The 19,068-nt window shown below is 39.3% G+C and overlaps 1 protein-coding gene across 2 annotated transcripts in view; it reads right to left on the bottom strand.

Moving 5' to 3' along the window:
• LOC127636399 (netrin receptor UNC5C-like) overlaps positions 1-19,068 on the bottom strand; it is a 246,330-nt gene that overhangs the window by 102,899 nt on the left and 124,363 nt on the right. For both annotated transcript variants that reach the window (XM_052116850.1, XM_052116851.1), the window contains exon 3: positions 4,008-4,151. In XM_052116850.1, coding sequence (XP_051972810.1) covers positions 4,008-4,151 — 144 coding nt within the window. The remainder of the gene's footprint in view (positions 1-4,007; positions 4,152-19,068) is intronic.

Below are 19,068 nucleotides of genomic sequence, written 5' to 3'. Positions count from 1 at the left end.
TGACACAGAATGAGACTCAATGTACGTATTATTGCAGTCAGTAAAAACATCAAACTGATCAAATATTCATGTGTCATATGTTGTTGGAAAGCTCTTAGAGAGTGAAATACAACCAGACTATTTGTTTTATTCACAGATAAAAATATAGCGAGTAACAGCTAATTATATGTCTTTGACTATTATGTTGGTGTTGCTTATATGCGTATAAATTCATGAAAAATAAAAACATAAAATATCACATATGATTATTTAGAGGAGGTGATTATCTTTCAATCGAGTCCACACACAAGATAATCAGATGTATAGATCATTTGAGGTTAAATTTTTATGGTTGTTTTAAGTTGTTAGTGTTTACGTTAAATCAGATTCAGCTTCACACAGAACACTAAAATCATGTGAACACACATTATTGTGCACGTCTTGTGGCTATATGAAATGGTGAGTGCATGTGTTGTAATGTTTCGCTCAGGCAATCCATGCGCTCACATTTACTTCACAAAATATAAAAGCAAACTCTGAAATGAAAACACACGGCTTGAGATGTGTGAAACACACACAACGAAATGCCTCCTGTTGGTTTTCTGCTTGAAAATTGTTCAGATGGTTTTATTACAGGATTTGGGGGGAAATATCACAGCTTGTGTTGGCTGCCATGATGACGGCTTCTGTCAGATATAAAAAAAGAGTTCTGGCCAAATGTAGACAGAGGAACAGCACACCCTCTCTGAAATATCAGAGTCTAGATTGCGTTTAGAAGCCCAGCGGGCGAAGCTGAAACCCCATGATTCTCCGCTGTCCGGTGGTGGCGGCCGCACACGTGGACACATGTGAGAATAATTACATTAAGTGGCTGCGTTTGGCTGCTTGTGCTAAATTACACGAGTTATTAAGGGTCATTTACATACTTTAACTCTCCTGTCTGTATCATTTCTCAGATGACTCAATCCTGCTGAACACGGATTCACTGCGGTGTGTATAACATGAATAAATGTAATATGCAAGATTGTATGCATTAAGCAGATACATACGTAGTGGTCAAGTTGTGAACAGTTATATCGGAAATACATTATATGTCTGAATTCTCAGCCGTCTCGAAAGGGATATTTTAAAAGCATCAGCTGATATCATTCATCATAATCGAGCATCGGATGGAGCACGTCTTGAGATACAGTATTCGGAGCAGTGTGCTCTGATGTATACTAAACATTTTGGGTAAGTTGTTCAGACTGGAATATTAGCATATTTCTAAATGCACAGTTTATGCAACGGAGGACGGCATAATCAATCTTAATTTATCTTAATTTTACAGCAATGATGTTATTCAGTTTGTTTTAGACGTGTGGCCCATTTGACAAATATGGCATGACAGATGTCCCAGACAATTATTATATTATTATCAATTATTATTTAAATTCAAAAATTCTATCGAAATGAATTGCGATTGCAATATCAAGGGAAGTAATCAATAATAATGATTTTCATCAATTGTTCCATCCTAATGTACTGCATACTATTTTTATAATTTTCTAGAATTTAAAAAAAAAATGTTTTATAATGTTTTCAATTAAATTTATTTATTTAAAGGCTGTAAATTGATAAAAAAATTTAATTTAATTAATTATGCAGTATGGTGATTAATCGCATATACAAATATTTGCTGAGAAAGCCCTTCAAACAACAATAATTTTATTTAAAATGATGAAATAATTAAAAATAGTTATATTTAAATCATTACAACATACACACACACACACACACACACACACACACACATATATATATATATATACACACACACACATATACACACACACACACACACACACACACACACACATATACACACACACACATATATATACATATACACACACACACACACACACACATACACACACACACACATATATATACACACACACACACATATATACACACACACACACACACACAGTATAAAATAATAAATCAGATCATTAAAATGCATTACATTATCGTGGCAGATGAGTATAGCATTGATGACATCCAATATATTGTTTATTTCATTATTATTTAACATAACTTCTAACTAGCTTCTGGAGCGTCTCACTTTGGTTTCGTTGCATTATAAACACCGTTAATCATAGTTTGAGACGTAGAAATGAGATCCCTGCATTCGGATGTGTTTGAGCGCAAGCACGTGTCCTCATCTTGTGCTGTCTGCTGTCGGTAAGTGCGGTTTGCTCTATGCATGAGCTGCACGTTGCCTATACAGCTGATGTTACGCTTACTGCCCCCTGGAGAAAACTGGCGGTACTTCAAGCTGAAATTGCTTAGATGGTATGAATATTCTGTATTATGGTCCGTATTATTTTTTAACATGTTATTTTTTTTATATACATAATTAAAATCGCATTGAATTAACGCATTAAATCGACAGCCCTAATTTATTTATTTATTAGCACTTTTTTTCTCCATAGTATGTGAATAAGCAATAAATGCATCAAACATACATGAGCAAAGCCCTTATCTACACCGGACGAGAAGGCAGTTGCTCCACTTATAATCGATGCGGTTTACCCGTATCAGACCGTTGCAACACGCCAACAGTTTATGGTTACCACGTTTCATTTATGATGCACCGCATGCATTTTGCACATCATCATTTTAGACCAAATTCACACTTATCCATTTCTTAGTCATTCTTTTTCAAAGTATGCAATAAAAAAAAAATACAAAAATTTAATAAATAAAAAATAATAATAATAAATAAATAAATAATAATTTAATAAAAAAAACTGCGTTCTAGTGTGGATGAGAGCCATGAATGTAGCGAATGATTGCATTTCCAAAAATGCATTAGTGTGGACGGGGCCATTGAGTCCATTGAGGCGCGATGCAACAACATTATTATCATTCATTATTCGAGCGCCGTCCAAATATCTCAGAAACAAACAAAACTGGTATTTTGCAAATAAATCCAATTTTGTTTAAAATGTTTTTAACTTTTGGTATTCCAATGAAACAAGTAAAGAAACAGATGCAAAAAAATATATAATAAATTTTCACAGCTGATATTGCCTTTACTGGAAATGGAGAGTCAAGCTGAGAGCATTATATTATGGGACAGTATCTCCTTATACATTAGCGCTCTCTCTGTCTGTCTCATCTGGGTCTCTTAATGTCTCGTTGAGTGTTCTGTGTTCAGGTAAATCACTGCCGTGTGTGTGCGCGCGTGTCCGGATCGAAGCTTGTCCCCTCATAACTCAGAGAGGAAGTACCCGATGCGGCAACCTCACAAATAATGCGCTCAATTAATATAATCAATCAGAGTGCTGAGACTTTTACAGCTTCATGGCGATTCCACTGATCACGATACACAACACCAAAACGCTGCTCATTTATCACTCGAGTGTGACTGATTAAAACATCTGTCGAAAATCGATTAATTCACAAAGTATTCTGTAGTGTGTAGACGCGGTTATCACACGGATCCAAACGCTAAAAGTCTCTCTTTGAACATTCATCCTCGTTATGCAGAACGGGCCACGATATGCTGAAGGGGGCAGCAATGTGCAGAAAAGGACAGCGACTTTTGGGCCAGTCTCTATGTAAACTCCCAGGCCGATATCTCTTCCCAGTCCACCCCTGGAAGAGGGATATGAAAAGCTAGACGGATGTGTATGGTGGTCCAGACCAGGTTTGAGCCAACATGGATTTCAGCTTGAATTCTGCACTCAGACATAAACCATTTAGGAGTGTGGTTGGATGAAGGATGCCAGATGAATAGCAGGAAAGCATGAGGTCAGCGGCTGTTTATAAGCAACAAGCTTTGTGATCGGAGAGATTATATGAGTGGGCTTTTTGTTAGCAACAGCAAATCAGGAAAAAGACCACAAGAATGTAAGTGCCAGAGAAAGAGATGTCATTCTGAAAGAGATGTTTGTGTTGACGCTTCTACAGAAACAAAGCACTGGGCTTTTTTACATTATGGTATGATGCACTTCCTGTTTATTGTGTGTACTCACAGGCAATGCGGACGTGTGCCTTGCGGCTCTTGGTGGTTCCGGCCGAGCTCCAGGCGACACACTGGCACCAGAAATCTTCCAAACCAAAGAGCTCCTCCACCTGCTGACGGGTGATCTCGATACTCGCCTCACGAACCACCAAACCTACAGACAGACAGAGAGAGATCGGGACTATTATTATACACTTTAACTACACAACCGTGATCATAATGTTACAGTATAAACTATGAAACCACTGACAGAAATACATCATTTATACCACAGCTTTATTGAAGTCTACATTCTGACTGGAGTCATTTTCCATAACTGTGAAGATACTTTACCAGCCAAAACTGGATAATATCTGAGATAAACACATCATATAGACATGAACATGTGTTCATACTGTCGTATGTGTTCAAATAATTCACTCCAGACTGTTGAATTACTGAAACTTTTTTTCTATCCCCAATCTGTAACGCCCAATTCCCAATGCGCTCCAAGTCCTCGTGGTGGCGTAGTGACTCGCCTCAATCCGAGTGGCGGAGGACGAATCTCAGTCGCCTCCGCATCGGAGACGGTCAATCCGCATATCTTATCACGTTACCTTGGGGACGTAGCACGTGTGGAGGCTTCACGCCATTCTTCGTGGTATGGTAAATAGTCTGCACTTATATAGTGCCTTTTTAACCTTTGCGGTATTCAAAGCGCTTTACACTGAGTCTCATTGGCAGTGGCATACTCGGGCAGTGGTGGCTCAGCAGTTGAAGATCTGGGTTACTCACCAGATGGTTGGGGGTTCAAGCCCCAGCATTGCCAAGATGCCAATGTTGGGCCCTTGAGCAAGGCCCTTGACCCTATCTTCTCAAGGCTGACCCTGCACTCTGACCCCAACTTAGCTGAGATATATGCAAAAATGTGTGTATAATGTGTGACCAAAAAATTAAGGCTTCTTCTACACTCATTCACACACACCAATCAGAGCTGCCATGCAAGGTGCTAGCCTGCCATTGGGAGAAACTTGGGGTTCAGTGAGTTGCCCAAGGACACTTCAGCATGTGGAGGCATGTGGGCCAGGAATCGAACAACCAACCCTGCGATTAGCAGCCGACCCGCTCTACCACCTGTGCCACAGCCGGCATCCATGCACAACCCCATGTGACTCTTCCCTCCCTAGCAACCGGGCAAATTTGGTTGCTTAGGAGACCTGACTAATTACTGAAACTTAATGCGAACCCAGTATTTACTTGGATGAGCTCTGATTGAAGCCATTGTAGCAATAGTCAATACGCACACACACACACAGCACGCGCACACACACACGAGTGCACGCGCTAGCACGCACATGCCTGCACGCATGCACACGTCAGTTGAATTCTATATTAAAGAGCTAAATAATTTGGTAACTGTAAACAGCCTACAATAGACTAATGAACTATATTACATGGTGAAAGTAATGTTTGTGATAATACAACAGTTAGGTTTGGTCCTCAAATCTGATTGGACGAGTGAGGCATTCCAAGAGTGCCGATATCTTCATCCAAATCACAGCCGTGCTGTTAGATGGATATACAGCACTCTTGCTCTTGTGATATTTCTTTATTATCATTATAATCATTTGGTTTCAATCATGGTTAAGGTTTTATAAGCACTTATTTGTATCTTGTGGCATATTGCTTTTACGTCTTTCTCTCACTTACTTGTTTCTTTCCACCTTCCTTCTTACTCTCCTTACATCATTGTTTTTCACACTTTGTATTATTATTTGTTTGTACATTTGCACAGATTGCAGCTCGTAGACGCTCTAAAAGAGCTGAAATCCACTGAGAGAGAAATTATAGTGTCGTATAGCGATCATTGTATGACCGTGTGATGCCGCTCATCTGTCACACGTTACCACATACAGTGACACAATCTGATCATGATAACATCACCATATACAGCGCAGCGCCGCAGCACCCCAAACCAGATGCAACATGAGAAATGAGAGGCGTGTGGGTGATTGTAGATCTTTATGTTCGCTGCAGATGGACTGCCAGTATGATGGAGCGGCTTGAGTCTTTGTAGCTCACAGCGCCCCCAAAATGCATTTAGCTAAAATCGTCAGATTATTGTTCATCTGGACACTAGACACATGATCATGCCTGATGCAGCACCCTTCAGCCTAGATGTGTGGTGATGCCTCTTGGAAGCAGCGCATAACTGCCGAAGTCTTCATATTTTACCCCTGCAGTCGCACATTTCATCATTAAATCAGGAATAGAGCGTTTGCTCTGAGATCTGAGCATCTGATTCGCTAATCGAATCACAAAAATGTAATATCATTCTCTCTGAATAAACGTGTGAGAGGAGATGTTCATGCAGCTAGTTGTGCTTTCACTGCGACTGGAACGAGTCCTCGCAGTGTGCACGCGTGTGCTCGACGAGCCCCAGAGGTCATTTCCTGGCACATGTTGTGATTGGGTTGTGTAGCCAACAGCTTCAGCCTCAGTCATAAAGCCACAATAATCCTCTATGCAAATGTGGGCTTCACTACTCCGCTCCAGCTCTACTACATACTAGAGGCTTGTTTGGAAAGTATCACAACTCTGTAACTGAAAACATGTTCATCATAGAAGAGGTGTGAATTTAATTTGTAATGTGTCTTTGAATGATTTAAAAGATGTGGACAAAAATTAGCATCACGTCATTGACCCATAGGCTTGTTTTTCACAGTGAACAAATTTTTAATAGTAGCATTTCACAAACAGTAAATTTTAGTGGTGGTACTTTTCCAGTAGATATACATTAAACTACCTAGCAACCATTTAGGAATGCCCTAGAAACCACACACGATACCCTGACATTGCATTCATGTAAACAAGTATCCTTAAAATGTAATATTTTTTTACATTCATATTCATTTAATCATTGTTTTGGAGAATGTAAATGCATTTTGACCTAAATGAATATTAAGGGGTGTTATATTAAAGCATTAGCACTCTCGCAATCATGCTATTTGTGATTACCTGCGACTAGGGCTGGACTAGGAAGAGAAATCGGCCCGGGATTTTACATAGCAACTGGCCCAAAAGTTGAGCGGGGGGGAGGGGGGGTGTTCGCTGTCCTTTTCTGCATATCGCGGCACCGTTTTGTGGTCTGTTCTGCATAACGTGGCGGTTCGTTTTAGCTTAACCCGGCCCATTTGGTCCATTTCACGGCCAACCCACCAGCCCGCTCGGTTCTTCCGATGGCCAGTCTGCCCCTGATCGACCCCAAAGTGAGTCTGCCCACCGGGAAAATGCCTGGTATTCCAGATTACCAGTCCAGCCCTGCCTGCAACCTTTAGCCTATGAACCAAATCACAGCTGTGCTCATAAGTGTGATATTGCTTATAACAATACACTATATTATTTACTTTAACCTACTGTAAAACTGCCATCAGGTACCACGTTACATTCTGTAGATCATCAATGCCGCATCTAACAAACACACTTGTATTCTCTGTCCAACACAAGAGCCTGAAGAGTTATTTATACGCTTGCTTGGATTAGGAATCTAGTGTTGGCAGTGAAATGACATTTTTAATGCTCTGAATTACGCACCCACATTTCTCAGAGTTTTTTCTGCCATCCAAAGCCAACAAAGACTTCAAATCTACATATTTACATCAAAATTACAATATATCTGAAACTATAATGCAGAACAGCTTTATTGGAAATACGGCTCTCATCTGTACGTGAATTATTCCCGAGGCTGCAATCATCCAGTGTTCATTCAACTACTCTCAGATTCTCATTTCACATGCTCACAACGTCACTACAGACGACACAAAAGAGAATGACACATCAAAGACAGGCCTTAAAAAGATCACATGATGAGATATCGTAACAACCTAATTGAGGCACAACACTCGTTTAGAGTGTAGTCAATTTGGCCGGTCTCAGTGAGTCGAGCTTGTGTGAACCAGCAGTGTTAATTAATATACTGGGACAGTCCTGAATGCTGGACCATTCTTCCTTACAGAACTGGTTTCAGATCAGACATATTCTTAGGATGTCTGGTGTGAACGGCTCTCTTGAGGTCATTCCACAGCATCTCTATTGGGTTACGGTCTGGACTCTGACTGGGACACTTCTCTTGAAGCCATTCTGTAGTGGATTTAATTCGATGTTTAGGGACATTGTCCTGCTTTATCTCCCAACTTGAGCTTCTGCTGGCACACAGCCACCCTGACATTATCCTGTAGGATATCTTGATAAACTTGGGAATTGATTTTTCCCTCAATGATGGCAAATGGTCCAGGCCCCGAAGCAGCCCCAAATCACAATGCTCCCTCCACTGTACTTCACCATTGGGATGATGTTTTCATGTTGGTATGCGGTGCCCTTTTTATGCCACACATAGTACAGAGTGTTCTTCATAAACATTTCAACCTTAGTTTCATCAGTCCATGAAACATTTCCCTGTAGCGTTGTGGAGTGTCACGGTGGTCTTTGGGAAACTTCAGGAGCACAGTCATGTTTTTGTCGGAAAACAGCGGCTTCCTTCATGATGTCCTGCCATGGACACCATACCTGTTTAATGTTTTCTGTATAGTAGACTCATGAACAGAGATGTTAACTAGTTCCAATGATTCCTTCAAGTCTTAATCGGTCACTCTATGGTTATTCTGTATCTCATTGATCATTCTGCGGTGTTCCCTTTCAGTCATCTTGGCTGGACGGCCACTTCTAGTGAGAGTACCTATAGTACTAACTCATCTCCATTTATAGACAGTTTGACTAACTGTGAACAGATGAATATCTAACGGCCACTTCTAGTGAGAGTACCTATAGTACTAAATCATCTCCATTTATAGACAGTTTGACTAACTGTGAACAGATGAATATCTAACGGCCACTTCTAGTGAGAGTACCTATAGTACTAAATCACCTCCATTTATAGACAGTTTGACTAACTGTGAACAGATGAATATCTAACGGCCACTTCTAGAGAGAGTACCTATAGTACTAAATCATCTCCATTTATAGACAGTTTGTCTAACTGTGGACAGATGAATATCTAACGGCCACTTCTAGTGAGAGTACCTATAGTACTAAATCACCTCCATTTATAGAGAGTTTGTCTAACTGTGGACAGATGAATATCTAACGGCCACTTCTAGTGAGAGTACCTATAGTACTAAATCACCTCCATTTATAGACAGTTTGTCTAACTGTGGACAGATGAATATCTAACGGCCACTTCTAGTGAGAGTATCTATAGTACTAAATCACCTCCATTTATAGACAGTTTGTCTAACTGTGGACAGATGAATATCTAACGGCCACTTCTAGTGAGAGTACCTATAGTACTAAATCACCTCCATTTATAGACAGTTTGTCTCACTGTGGACAGATGAATATCTAACGGCCACTTCTAGAGAGAGTACCTATAGTACTAAATCACCTCCATTTATAGACAGTTTGTCTCACTGTGGACAGATGAATATCTAACGGCCACTTCTAGTGAGAGTACCTATAGTACTAAATCATCTCCATTTATAGACAGTTTGTCTCACTGTGGACAGATGAATATCTAACGGTCACTTCTAGTGAGAGTATCTATAGTACTAAATCATCTCCATTTATAGACAGTTTGTCTCACTGTGGACAGATGAATATCTAACGGCCACTTCTAGTGAGAGTATCTATAGTACTAAATCATCTCCATTTATAGACAGTTTGTCTCACTGTGCACAGATGAATATCTAACAGCCACTTCTAGTGAGAGTAGCTATAGTACTATATCATCTCCATTTATAGACAGTTTGTCTAACTGTGGACAGATGAATATCTAACAGCCACTTCTAGTGAGAGTACCTATAGTACTAAATCACCTCCATTTATAGACAGTTTGTCTAACTGTGGACAGATGAATATCTAACGGCCACTTCTAGAGATAGTACCTATAGTACTAAATCACCTCCATTTATAGACAGTTTGTCTCACTGTGGACAGATGAATATCTAACGGCCACTTCTAGTGAGAGTACCTATAGTACTAAATCACCTCCATTTATAGACAGTTTGTCTCACTGTGGACAGATGAATATCTAACGGCCACTTCTAGTGAGAGTACCTATAGTACTAAATCATCTCCATTTATAGACAGTTTGTCTAACTGTGGACAGATGAATATCTAACGGCCACTTCTAGTGAGAGTACCTATAGTACTAAATCATCTCCATTTATAGACAGTTTGTCTAACTGTGGACAGATGAATATCTATAACCTTTCCAGCTTTATGCAAAGCAACAGTTCTTGATCCACGTCAGCAGATGCTTCTTGTGAACCGCAAACTCAAAATGTTTGAGTGCTTTTTATAAGTCATAGTAGCGCTAACCCACACCTACAATCTCGTTTCAATAATTGGATGCCGGGTTTGCCATCTACTGACTCTAAATAGCTTTTTTTTTCATCTTTAGATTAGGGATGCACTTAATATTTCCACAGCACTGTGAATGTTTAATGGGATGTGTTTAAGACATGAAAGATTATAATTGTTTGTGTGCTGTTAGCTTTAGCACTTTGTGTTTGTCTACACTAGCGAATTTAATGAAGCATTAAATAAAGGTGTTTGACTGCAAATTTCGACATCACAATGCTAGGGTGGACAATTCCGATCCCACCAAAATACACAGAAACGACCCTGAAATAAACACGACAACTTGTATCACCATGAATCAACAACACTGCTCACAACAATGACCTCAACTCATGTCATTAGGCAATCGCAGACTACGCCATGCTCTTAGTACAGTAGAAATGATGATGAAATAATTTCCCTGCTTGTCATACATTATGTCTTATATTTCCTCTCCTCTGTTGGACATGATACATTATTGATGTGTGCATCATCATGAGCTCTGAGCTTCTCTATTGATCTGGTGGAAAGGAGAGCTGGGTTTTAGTGAAAGACAGACGCCGCCGTCTTGATTAGACTGTAAATAAATCACTCGGCCACTGGCTTGCCTGTGGCATTACATGGCTGTAGCAACATAACTAACCACCTTTGTAGTAAACCATGACACTGCCCTCTAGAGATGAACGGCAGCAATATTTCAGTATTAGAGACAGTCAGGGGTGGACTGGGAAGAGATATCGGCCCGGGATTTTACATAGTAACTGGCCCAAAAGTTTCCACGTTGGGGGTTGGGGTTTGAGGTCCTTTTCTGCATATTGCGGCGCCATTTTGTGGCCCGTTCTGCATAACGCGGCGGCTCATTTCAGCTTTTCGTGGCCCATTTGGCCCGCACGGTTCTCCACCTGGCCAGTCCACCCCTGATTGGCCCCAAAGTGCATCGGCCCACCAGGAAAATTCCCGGTATGCCAGATCACCAATCCAGTCCTGACGTAAACTAGTCACGCTCATTTGGTGCGCTGCTGTTTATTCCTGATGGTCATTTTGTGTGGCAAGAAACTAATTTAATCTTGCCGTGCGTCATAGAAACAAATTACAACTACGCTACATTTTTTACAATTTTTTTGCATTTTTTTTACAATTTATTTTAATTTTCTTTTTACAATTTATTTGATTTTTCTTTTTACAATTTATTTGAATTTTGTTTTTACAATTTATTTGATTTTTCTTTTTACAATTTATTTGAATTTTGTTTTTACAATTTATTTGATTTTTCTTTTTACAATTTATTTGATTTTTCTTTTTACAATTTATTTGATTTTTTTTTACAATTTATTTGATTTTCTTTTTACAATTTATTTGAATTTTGTTTTTACTATTTATTTTAATTTTGTTTTTACAATTTATTTTAATTTTGTTTTTAAATTTATTTGAAATTTATTTAAAATTTATTTGAAATTTTTTACAATTTATTTGACAATTTTTCGCACTAGTAAAAATATCAAATGTCAAGAAAAAGTGGCACATAAGGGAAATTATGCCACAAATGAGCGACAATGTGTTATAAATTCTCTAAATAATTTTCCCAAAGTAAAAATGTAAATATTGTTAATTGTGTGTCATATAATGTTGACTTCACTCTCATCATGAAATTAATATTTTTATAATGGATTTCCATAATTTAAGATCGAAAGTCCAAAAAAATAAACATGAGAAATAAAGGAGAAATTGTTTAATATTTAATACAAAAAAAATAGAAGTGAATTTTCATATATGTTTATTTTACTCATTAAATAAATACAATTCAATATTATTATATTATTCAAATGTTTTGATTGAAAGATTGAAAAACAAGTTACACTATCAAAATTTTTTTTATTTTAATTTAACAACAACAAAAAAGGATACAAAAGCGATTCATCTTTAGGAGACAGTAACTGAAAAGTGCTGCATTACAAAGTTTCAATTGCATTAGAATTAATGTAATAATTGTGTTTCATGTAGCAGAATAAATTGCACTGGTGTTGCTCATGTGGCGATACTGTGAGTTCTGTTCTAATCTGAAACACTGTATATTGAACTGCTCTATAATTGGATCATTCTTATTTTTCTAGTGGCCTTTTCGTGCGGCGTGCAACTTAATTAAACATGACGATTTAAAACCTCCTGGCCAGTGCAGAACAGCGACTGCCATCCATCTTATTGTCACCGTCTCTTTCCCAAGTGCCACAGCACACCAGAGTTCAAATTGGCCGATACCCATCAAAATCATTTCGACGAATACGGGAGTCGTTATAAATAGATCCAGTGCTGAACTCCATCTCTAATGTGAATTCTGAGGCCCGAGAGTTTAAGAGGCCGGATCAATAGAAGAACATTTGAGTAGGTGTTTCTCCTCAAAGCTACTCCGTCGCCTTCCAAAGAAATCCATTTGCAGAGCGCTAATGATCTGATGTTCGGCATCCGCAGTAAGCAAAGGCTTTATTTATTTTGGGACAGCAGGCTGGAGCCCAATGGCTGGCACAGATAACTCACTGAAACAACTGTTAAACTGCTCTATGACCAAACAGAGAGAGAGAGAGAGAGAGAGAGGGAGAGAGAGAGAGAGAGAGAGAGAGAGATCAAGTTTCCTTCAGCTCAAATAATTATTGACCCACCCAACCAGCATCTATCTGTGGTTCTTTTCTGTCAATCAGGGGAAATTAGAGACGAGAGAGAGCGAGCGTGAGAGAGAGAGAAAGAGAGAGGGAGCAAGCCAGAGTGAGAGCGCGAGAGAGAGCGTGCGCATGAGAGAGAAAGTATGTGTATGTGTGAGTGAGAGAGTGAGTGTCTGAGAGAGTGTGTATGTGTGTATGTGTGTGTGTGTGTGTGTGTGAGTGTGTGTGTGAGAGTGTGTGTGTGAGAGTGTGTGTGTATTTATCACTTTGTGGGGACCAAATGTCCCCATAAGGATAGTAAAACCCGAAATGTTTGACCTTGCGGGGACATTTTGTCGGTCCCCATGAGGAAAACAGCTTATAAATCATACTAAATTATGTTTTTTGAAAATGTAAAAATGCAGAAAGTTTTCTGTGAGGGTTAGGTTTAGGGGTAGGGTTAGGTTTAGGGGATAGAATATAAAGTTTGTACAGTATAAAAACCATTATGTCTATGGAAAGTCCCCATAAAACATGAAAACACTACATGTGTGTGCATGTGTGTGTTTGTATGTGTGTGTGTATGTGTGTGTGAGAATGTGTGTGTTTGTGTGTGTTTGAGTGTGTGTGAGACTCGTCGGTCGTCACATGACTGATTATCACATGAGCAACAGACAGCTCGCGCTCTTGTCTCGAGAGAAACACGCTCAAAGCAAATGTACAGCTGACAACTTTATTATACAGAAATGCAAACTTGTGAGAAGTGAAAGGTGAGAGTCAAATGTATATTTCAGTACATTTCAAGCTTATTTAAACGTTTAGGGACACATTAGCTGAAAGGCGAGTAGTTTCACCCACGTTAAAGTGAAATATGGAACACTTTTGTAGTTATGCTTCGGTCTTTAATAAACAATCTTAAGTATTTTGTCTTTTTCTTGCTTACGACACATTAGGGGGATTATTTAAAGAATCCTGTAAATGCATTAAATTATGAATCAAATCGTTCTGAATTGGCAAAAAAAATATATAAAAAAAAATGAAATTGAATCGAAAACCTACAAATCGTGAATCGAGCTGATTCGCTTTCAACCAAAAGAGTTACACCCCTAGTGAACATTATGCTAGTGTGAATCTCACAAAAAAACCTGCAAGTTGTGACATTAGTTGCATGACAATTAAGCATATTGTTTGTACTGTACTCTGTATTGGGTGCGCTGAGTGACTCCAGCCAGGTCTCCTTAGCAACCAAATTGGCCGGTTGCTAGGGAGAGTAGAGTCACATGGGGTAACCTCCTCGTGGTGGTGATTAGTGGTTCTCTCAATGGGGCGTGTGGTGAGTTGTGTGTGGATCGTGGAGAGTAGCATGAGCCTCCACATGCTGTGAGTCTCCGCGGTGTCATGCACAACGAGTCACGTGATCAGATGCGCCGATTGACGCTCTCAGAAGCGGACGCAACTGAGACTCGTCCTCCGCCACCCGCACTGAGGCGAGTAACCGCGCCACCACGAGGACCGAGTAAGTAGTGGGAATTTGGCATTCCAACATTGGGGAGAAAAGAGGATAAAAAAAAACCAATAAAACAACTAACAGCTCAAATAACACACAAGTTTAAACAGTCATAAAATTATAAGCTTCACATTTCTGCCTCCAGGAATATTCCTTTAAACATGCAACATGCAAGTGAAGTCACGTGACAACAATATAGCATTGTTCAAATGTTTATTGTTTCACTCTTTGACAAGCAGTAATACAGATAGTACGCAATATACACCATGTACTGCACAGTAAGCATAGGGCTTGATATATGAAACATGAGCAGAACAAATTTGTGTAAACTGTTTGGAAAATCATTTTTCAATGACACTATTTATGACTATTTACGAATGACTCATTCTGCTCGTTCTTCATGAATGAGGCCCATAACCAAAGAGGAACAAGGTGAAGGACTGATGGCGCCTCTGGGATCTTCAAGATAAAGTTGTTGTGATTTGTGGCGGCTCTTGGCACACCAACTCCTCCAACATGAGTGGACGAGGGGCAACGTGTGCGTTAACCTCGCCCTCATTAATGTCAAAGCTAAGAAAACTATCAAGAAGATGATCGGAAATCAGTTCGGCACAAGTGTGAAACTTACAGATCAATGCACAAATGAATATTCCTTCATTTTCCAGCTCACGGTTTCCATTCAAGTCTTCACCTCTGTCTGATGTGCCACTATAAACGTGTTGTTCTGTGTGTGTGTGATGTGTTTGTATGAAGTCCCTCGGTTGAAGCACAATGGTCAGTACATTTGAGAGAGAATCAAATACCCTGAGGGCTCTGGAGCCATTACAGACAACACGGCTGCTTTGATTGGTTGCATTCAGCTGCCAGAAAGGGAAATTGAGTTGTCACGACGAGTGCACAGGTACCAATCACACTCTTTGGCTTTCTTTACAATGCGGCTCTGTTGGACGGCTGGATATTAAATACCCGTTGACACACACACAGTTTCGTCCAGAGCATCTGCAACCGTCACATTTACAGACCAATATCACTACTTACGCTCGCCATAACGATGAACACAAACACACATTTATTTTGACAAAAAAGATCGTCGTTTCATTTGTATTTATTTATTTGTTATGGTAGACTTTGCTATTGTATGTTTATTAAATTATTTTCATTTATGGGTGAACTATCCCTTTAACCCTTTAAGCTCGGATTGGCCAGCGAGAAAATAACACAAAACAAGACCAACACAAAATAGGTGTCGTTTGAAAGTTTATAAGCTCTACTTTATAATGCATGTAGACATTGACCAAAACTGAACACGTGCTTCAGATCTGATAATTTACATAAAAATTGCACTGTACATATTATTGCAATCAGTAAAAATGTGTCATATGTTGTTGGAAAGCTCTCAGAGTGTAAAATACAACCAGCCTATTTGTTTTACACAGACAAAAATATAGCATTTTCCCTTATAACTTCACGAAATATTAACGTAATATAGAACATCACATATCATTATTTAGAGTCTGTGATTATCTTTCAGTCGAGTCCACACACAAGATAATCAGATGTATAGATCATTAGATAATCCACATGAAGCACAATGTTACATATGACCACCAGGAGATGGCGCCAAATACATGACACAGACTCAATGATGACTCAAATGACACAGAATGAAACTCATTCTGTGAAATCTCATGACTAAAATCATGTCTGCATGCTATGCAAACCTTTAGTCATTGTTGTGTTTGCATGTGTAATTAGTTCTCATGTACAATTATTATCTTTTATTTGTTTGGAGATGTTTTTGGACACTATGATACATTATATTTGTAATGTTGGAACTTTTGATCGCTTTGCCGTATTAACACAAAAATGTTCTCAGATACAGTTGACATGATCGTGAATGAAACAAAACCATTTTTTTGAAGCCACCTTATTTACTCACAGAGATATATAATGTCAAATAAGAAAAAGTTATTTTTTTGGTTTGTGATTTTTCAGCAGTTTCTTATGGTGCGTTCACACACAACGCGAAGCGAGCGTTTCGCGCGGCACGATTACATACAAAGTCAATAAAAAGATGCAAATAGATGCGAATTCACGCCGGGCGGTGAAAGTCCGCATGATGCATTGTCGTGAAAACTTATCAGCATTGAGATTGTCCGGATGTCACTGACGTAGTAGCAGATGAAACGATTGTTGTAGCGGTGTTTGGGCGCCCGGAATTGTACAACACAACGTCATACACGTACAGAGACCGGACGAATAAAGACATCGCTTGGAGGAAAGTGAGCGAGGAAGTTGGACGACCTGGTAAGTTCAGAAAATATGCGCGACTACTCGATTCCAGCTATTGGTTGAACTTTACTATGAACCAAGTCGTAGAAGCCCCGCCTCCTGTACTTTTTCAGAAGAGAAGCGGGAATACTCGCGGGTTCGCGTTACTCGCACGAACACACATTTATAATCCAGCGGTCAAACTTGCGCGAGAAATGCAAGGTGAAAATGTCTTCGTGTTGCATGTGAACGCACCATTAGACCGAGCCACATAATGTATCATAATCTATATCACTAAAACATTTAAAAATAATGTCTTTACAATGACACCAAACACTTGACTCGTCGTTTTTTGGTCGAGTTATCAGTCTTTAATTATGTGTATGCCACTGAAACAGGAAATCTTTAAAAACACCTTCAGAGCTCAAAGGGTTGAGTGAATAACGTAGTCGTCAAACCTGGAAAAATGTAGAATAATAGTCGCACCTTCATAACCAAAATGTGTGCAAACGTAACTATTTATAACTCAAAGACTGACAACAACATACTGCCGCGGCATGATCTCAGTCATACTTCTCTTAACGTTGAGCGGTAATGTTCAAAAGGAGAAACATCACATGGAGACACTTGAGATGCCACAGGCACTTGACTCACTAAATGTCTTCTTCACAGGAAACAGGAGCGTTGTTTTATCAGCATTGGGCAACACTGATAAAGTGAGCTGAGAGAAGCTGAACTCTACAGAATGAATGAGACACTGGTGCAACACGAAAACAAGACAATGTGAAAGACTCGACGCATCTTGTCTCTTTTGTTCGAGACTTCTCCAGCTGTTCTCAATGGCGTCCCATGAGTGTTTGTTACCAGAGGGTTTGTGTGAAATAAGTGTGTGCAGACAAGACATCAACAGCATCAAAACCTTTTGCTGTCTTCGCGTCCTAATGATGTCCACGTCCCAGACACCAACCACAAACAAACCAACAGTAATAGCGCAGTAGCTGTCTGACACCAACTTTATGGGCTTCTCTTCACGGCCTCGTCGAGTTTAACAAGGCCGAGAAATTTCACTCATTACAGGCGCAGGGATGGAGGGGGACATTGTAAAAAGTCTCCTCTGAATTATTCATTCGCTTGATTTTCCGAATGTATGACTCCACCGCCTGAGGGGCAACAGCTTCTGCGAGCTCTACGGTTTTTGGTGCGCCCTCTCTCATGTTTGTGCTTTTATTTCTGCGTTATCACCCCCCTTGACACGATTACATAATCGCCTGATCGGGATTATTTGATCTGAATGCAATCGAGATATTTTGGTATTCTGTTTTAGTATTAAAGGAACACTCAAGTTCAATACGAGATCAATCGACGGCGTTTGTGGCATGATGTTGAATTCCACAAAAATGGGTTCAACTCGTTCCTCCTTTTGTTTTTTTTAAGGTTACAGTGAGACACTTACAATAGAAGTCAATGGGGCCCATTTTTTAATTTCTGATGGTTTAAAAGGCAGAAATGTGACACTTATGATTTTATAAAAGCACTTGCATTCATTCTTCTGATAAAACTTGTGTAATTCAAGCAGTAAAGTTGCTTAAAATGTTTTTTTAAAGGTAGTTTTAGGGTTTTTATGGCAACGAAGTTGTATAGATATGGTTTTTAAGTGATATTTAAATCACACATATTGTTTACGTCTTGTCTATACTTTTAAAACAGTATTTTAACATTTACATATTGACCCCCATTGACTTCCATTGTAAGGGTCTCACCAGAACACAGATTTGTGCTTTTCGTTATAAATTAAAATTGCGTGCTAAACAACATTATGCCCCAAACGTTGTTGATTGAGTTTAACTTGTATTGAACACGGAATATTCCTTTAATAATCTTTTAATTAATCGTTGAAAGCCACCTTGGGTTTTAGAAATGCGCTGTATTAATAAAACGTATTATTATTTATATACAACAGTTAGTTCCGGTCCTTGAATCTGATTGGTCGAGAGATGTTCCATGAGCACTGTTGGTCTGACACCATCATCACTGGGACGCTTCACTGTGTGTGTGTGTCACTGCGCTTGTGTTCATGCCGTTCTAAACTAAAGTGTAAGAGCAGCGCAGATGTGTTAAGAGCTACTGTTTGTCTTTTTTTGACATTACATATGTTAGCCAGCAGGTGGCGGCAAAAAATATTTTTTGTATGTAATATTAGCCAGTTAGGTGATGCAAAGTGAATCCGCATCAGCCACTGTTTACATACAAGCCATCACGAAGAGCTGTTGTATATAAACAATATC

Source organism: Xyrauchen texanus, chromosome 44 (assembly GCF_025860055.1).
Source record: "Xyrauchen texanus isolate HMW12.3.18 chromosome 44, RBS_HiC_50CHRs, whole genome shotgun sequence".
NCBI lineage: Eukaryota > Metazoa > Chordata > Actinopteri > Cypriniformes > Catostomidae > Xyrauchen > Xyrauchen texanus.
The sequence above is the reverse complement of the archived record's forward strand: the minus strand, read 5'-3'. Positions and strand labels throughout refer to the sequence as shown.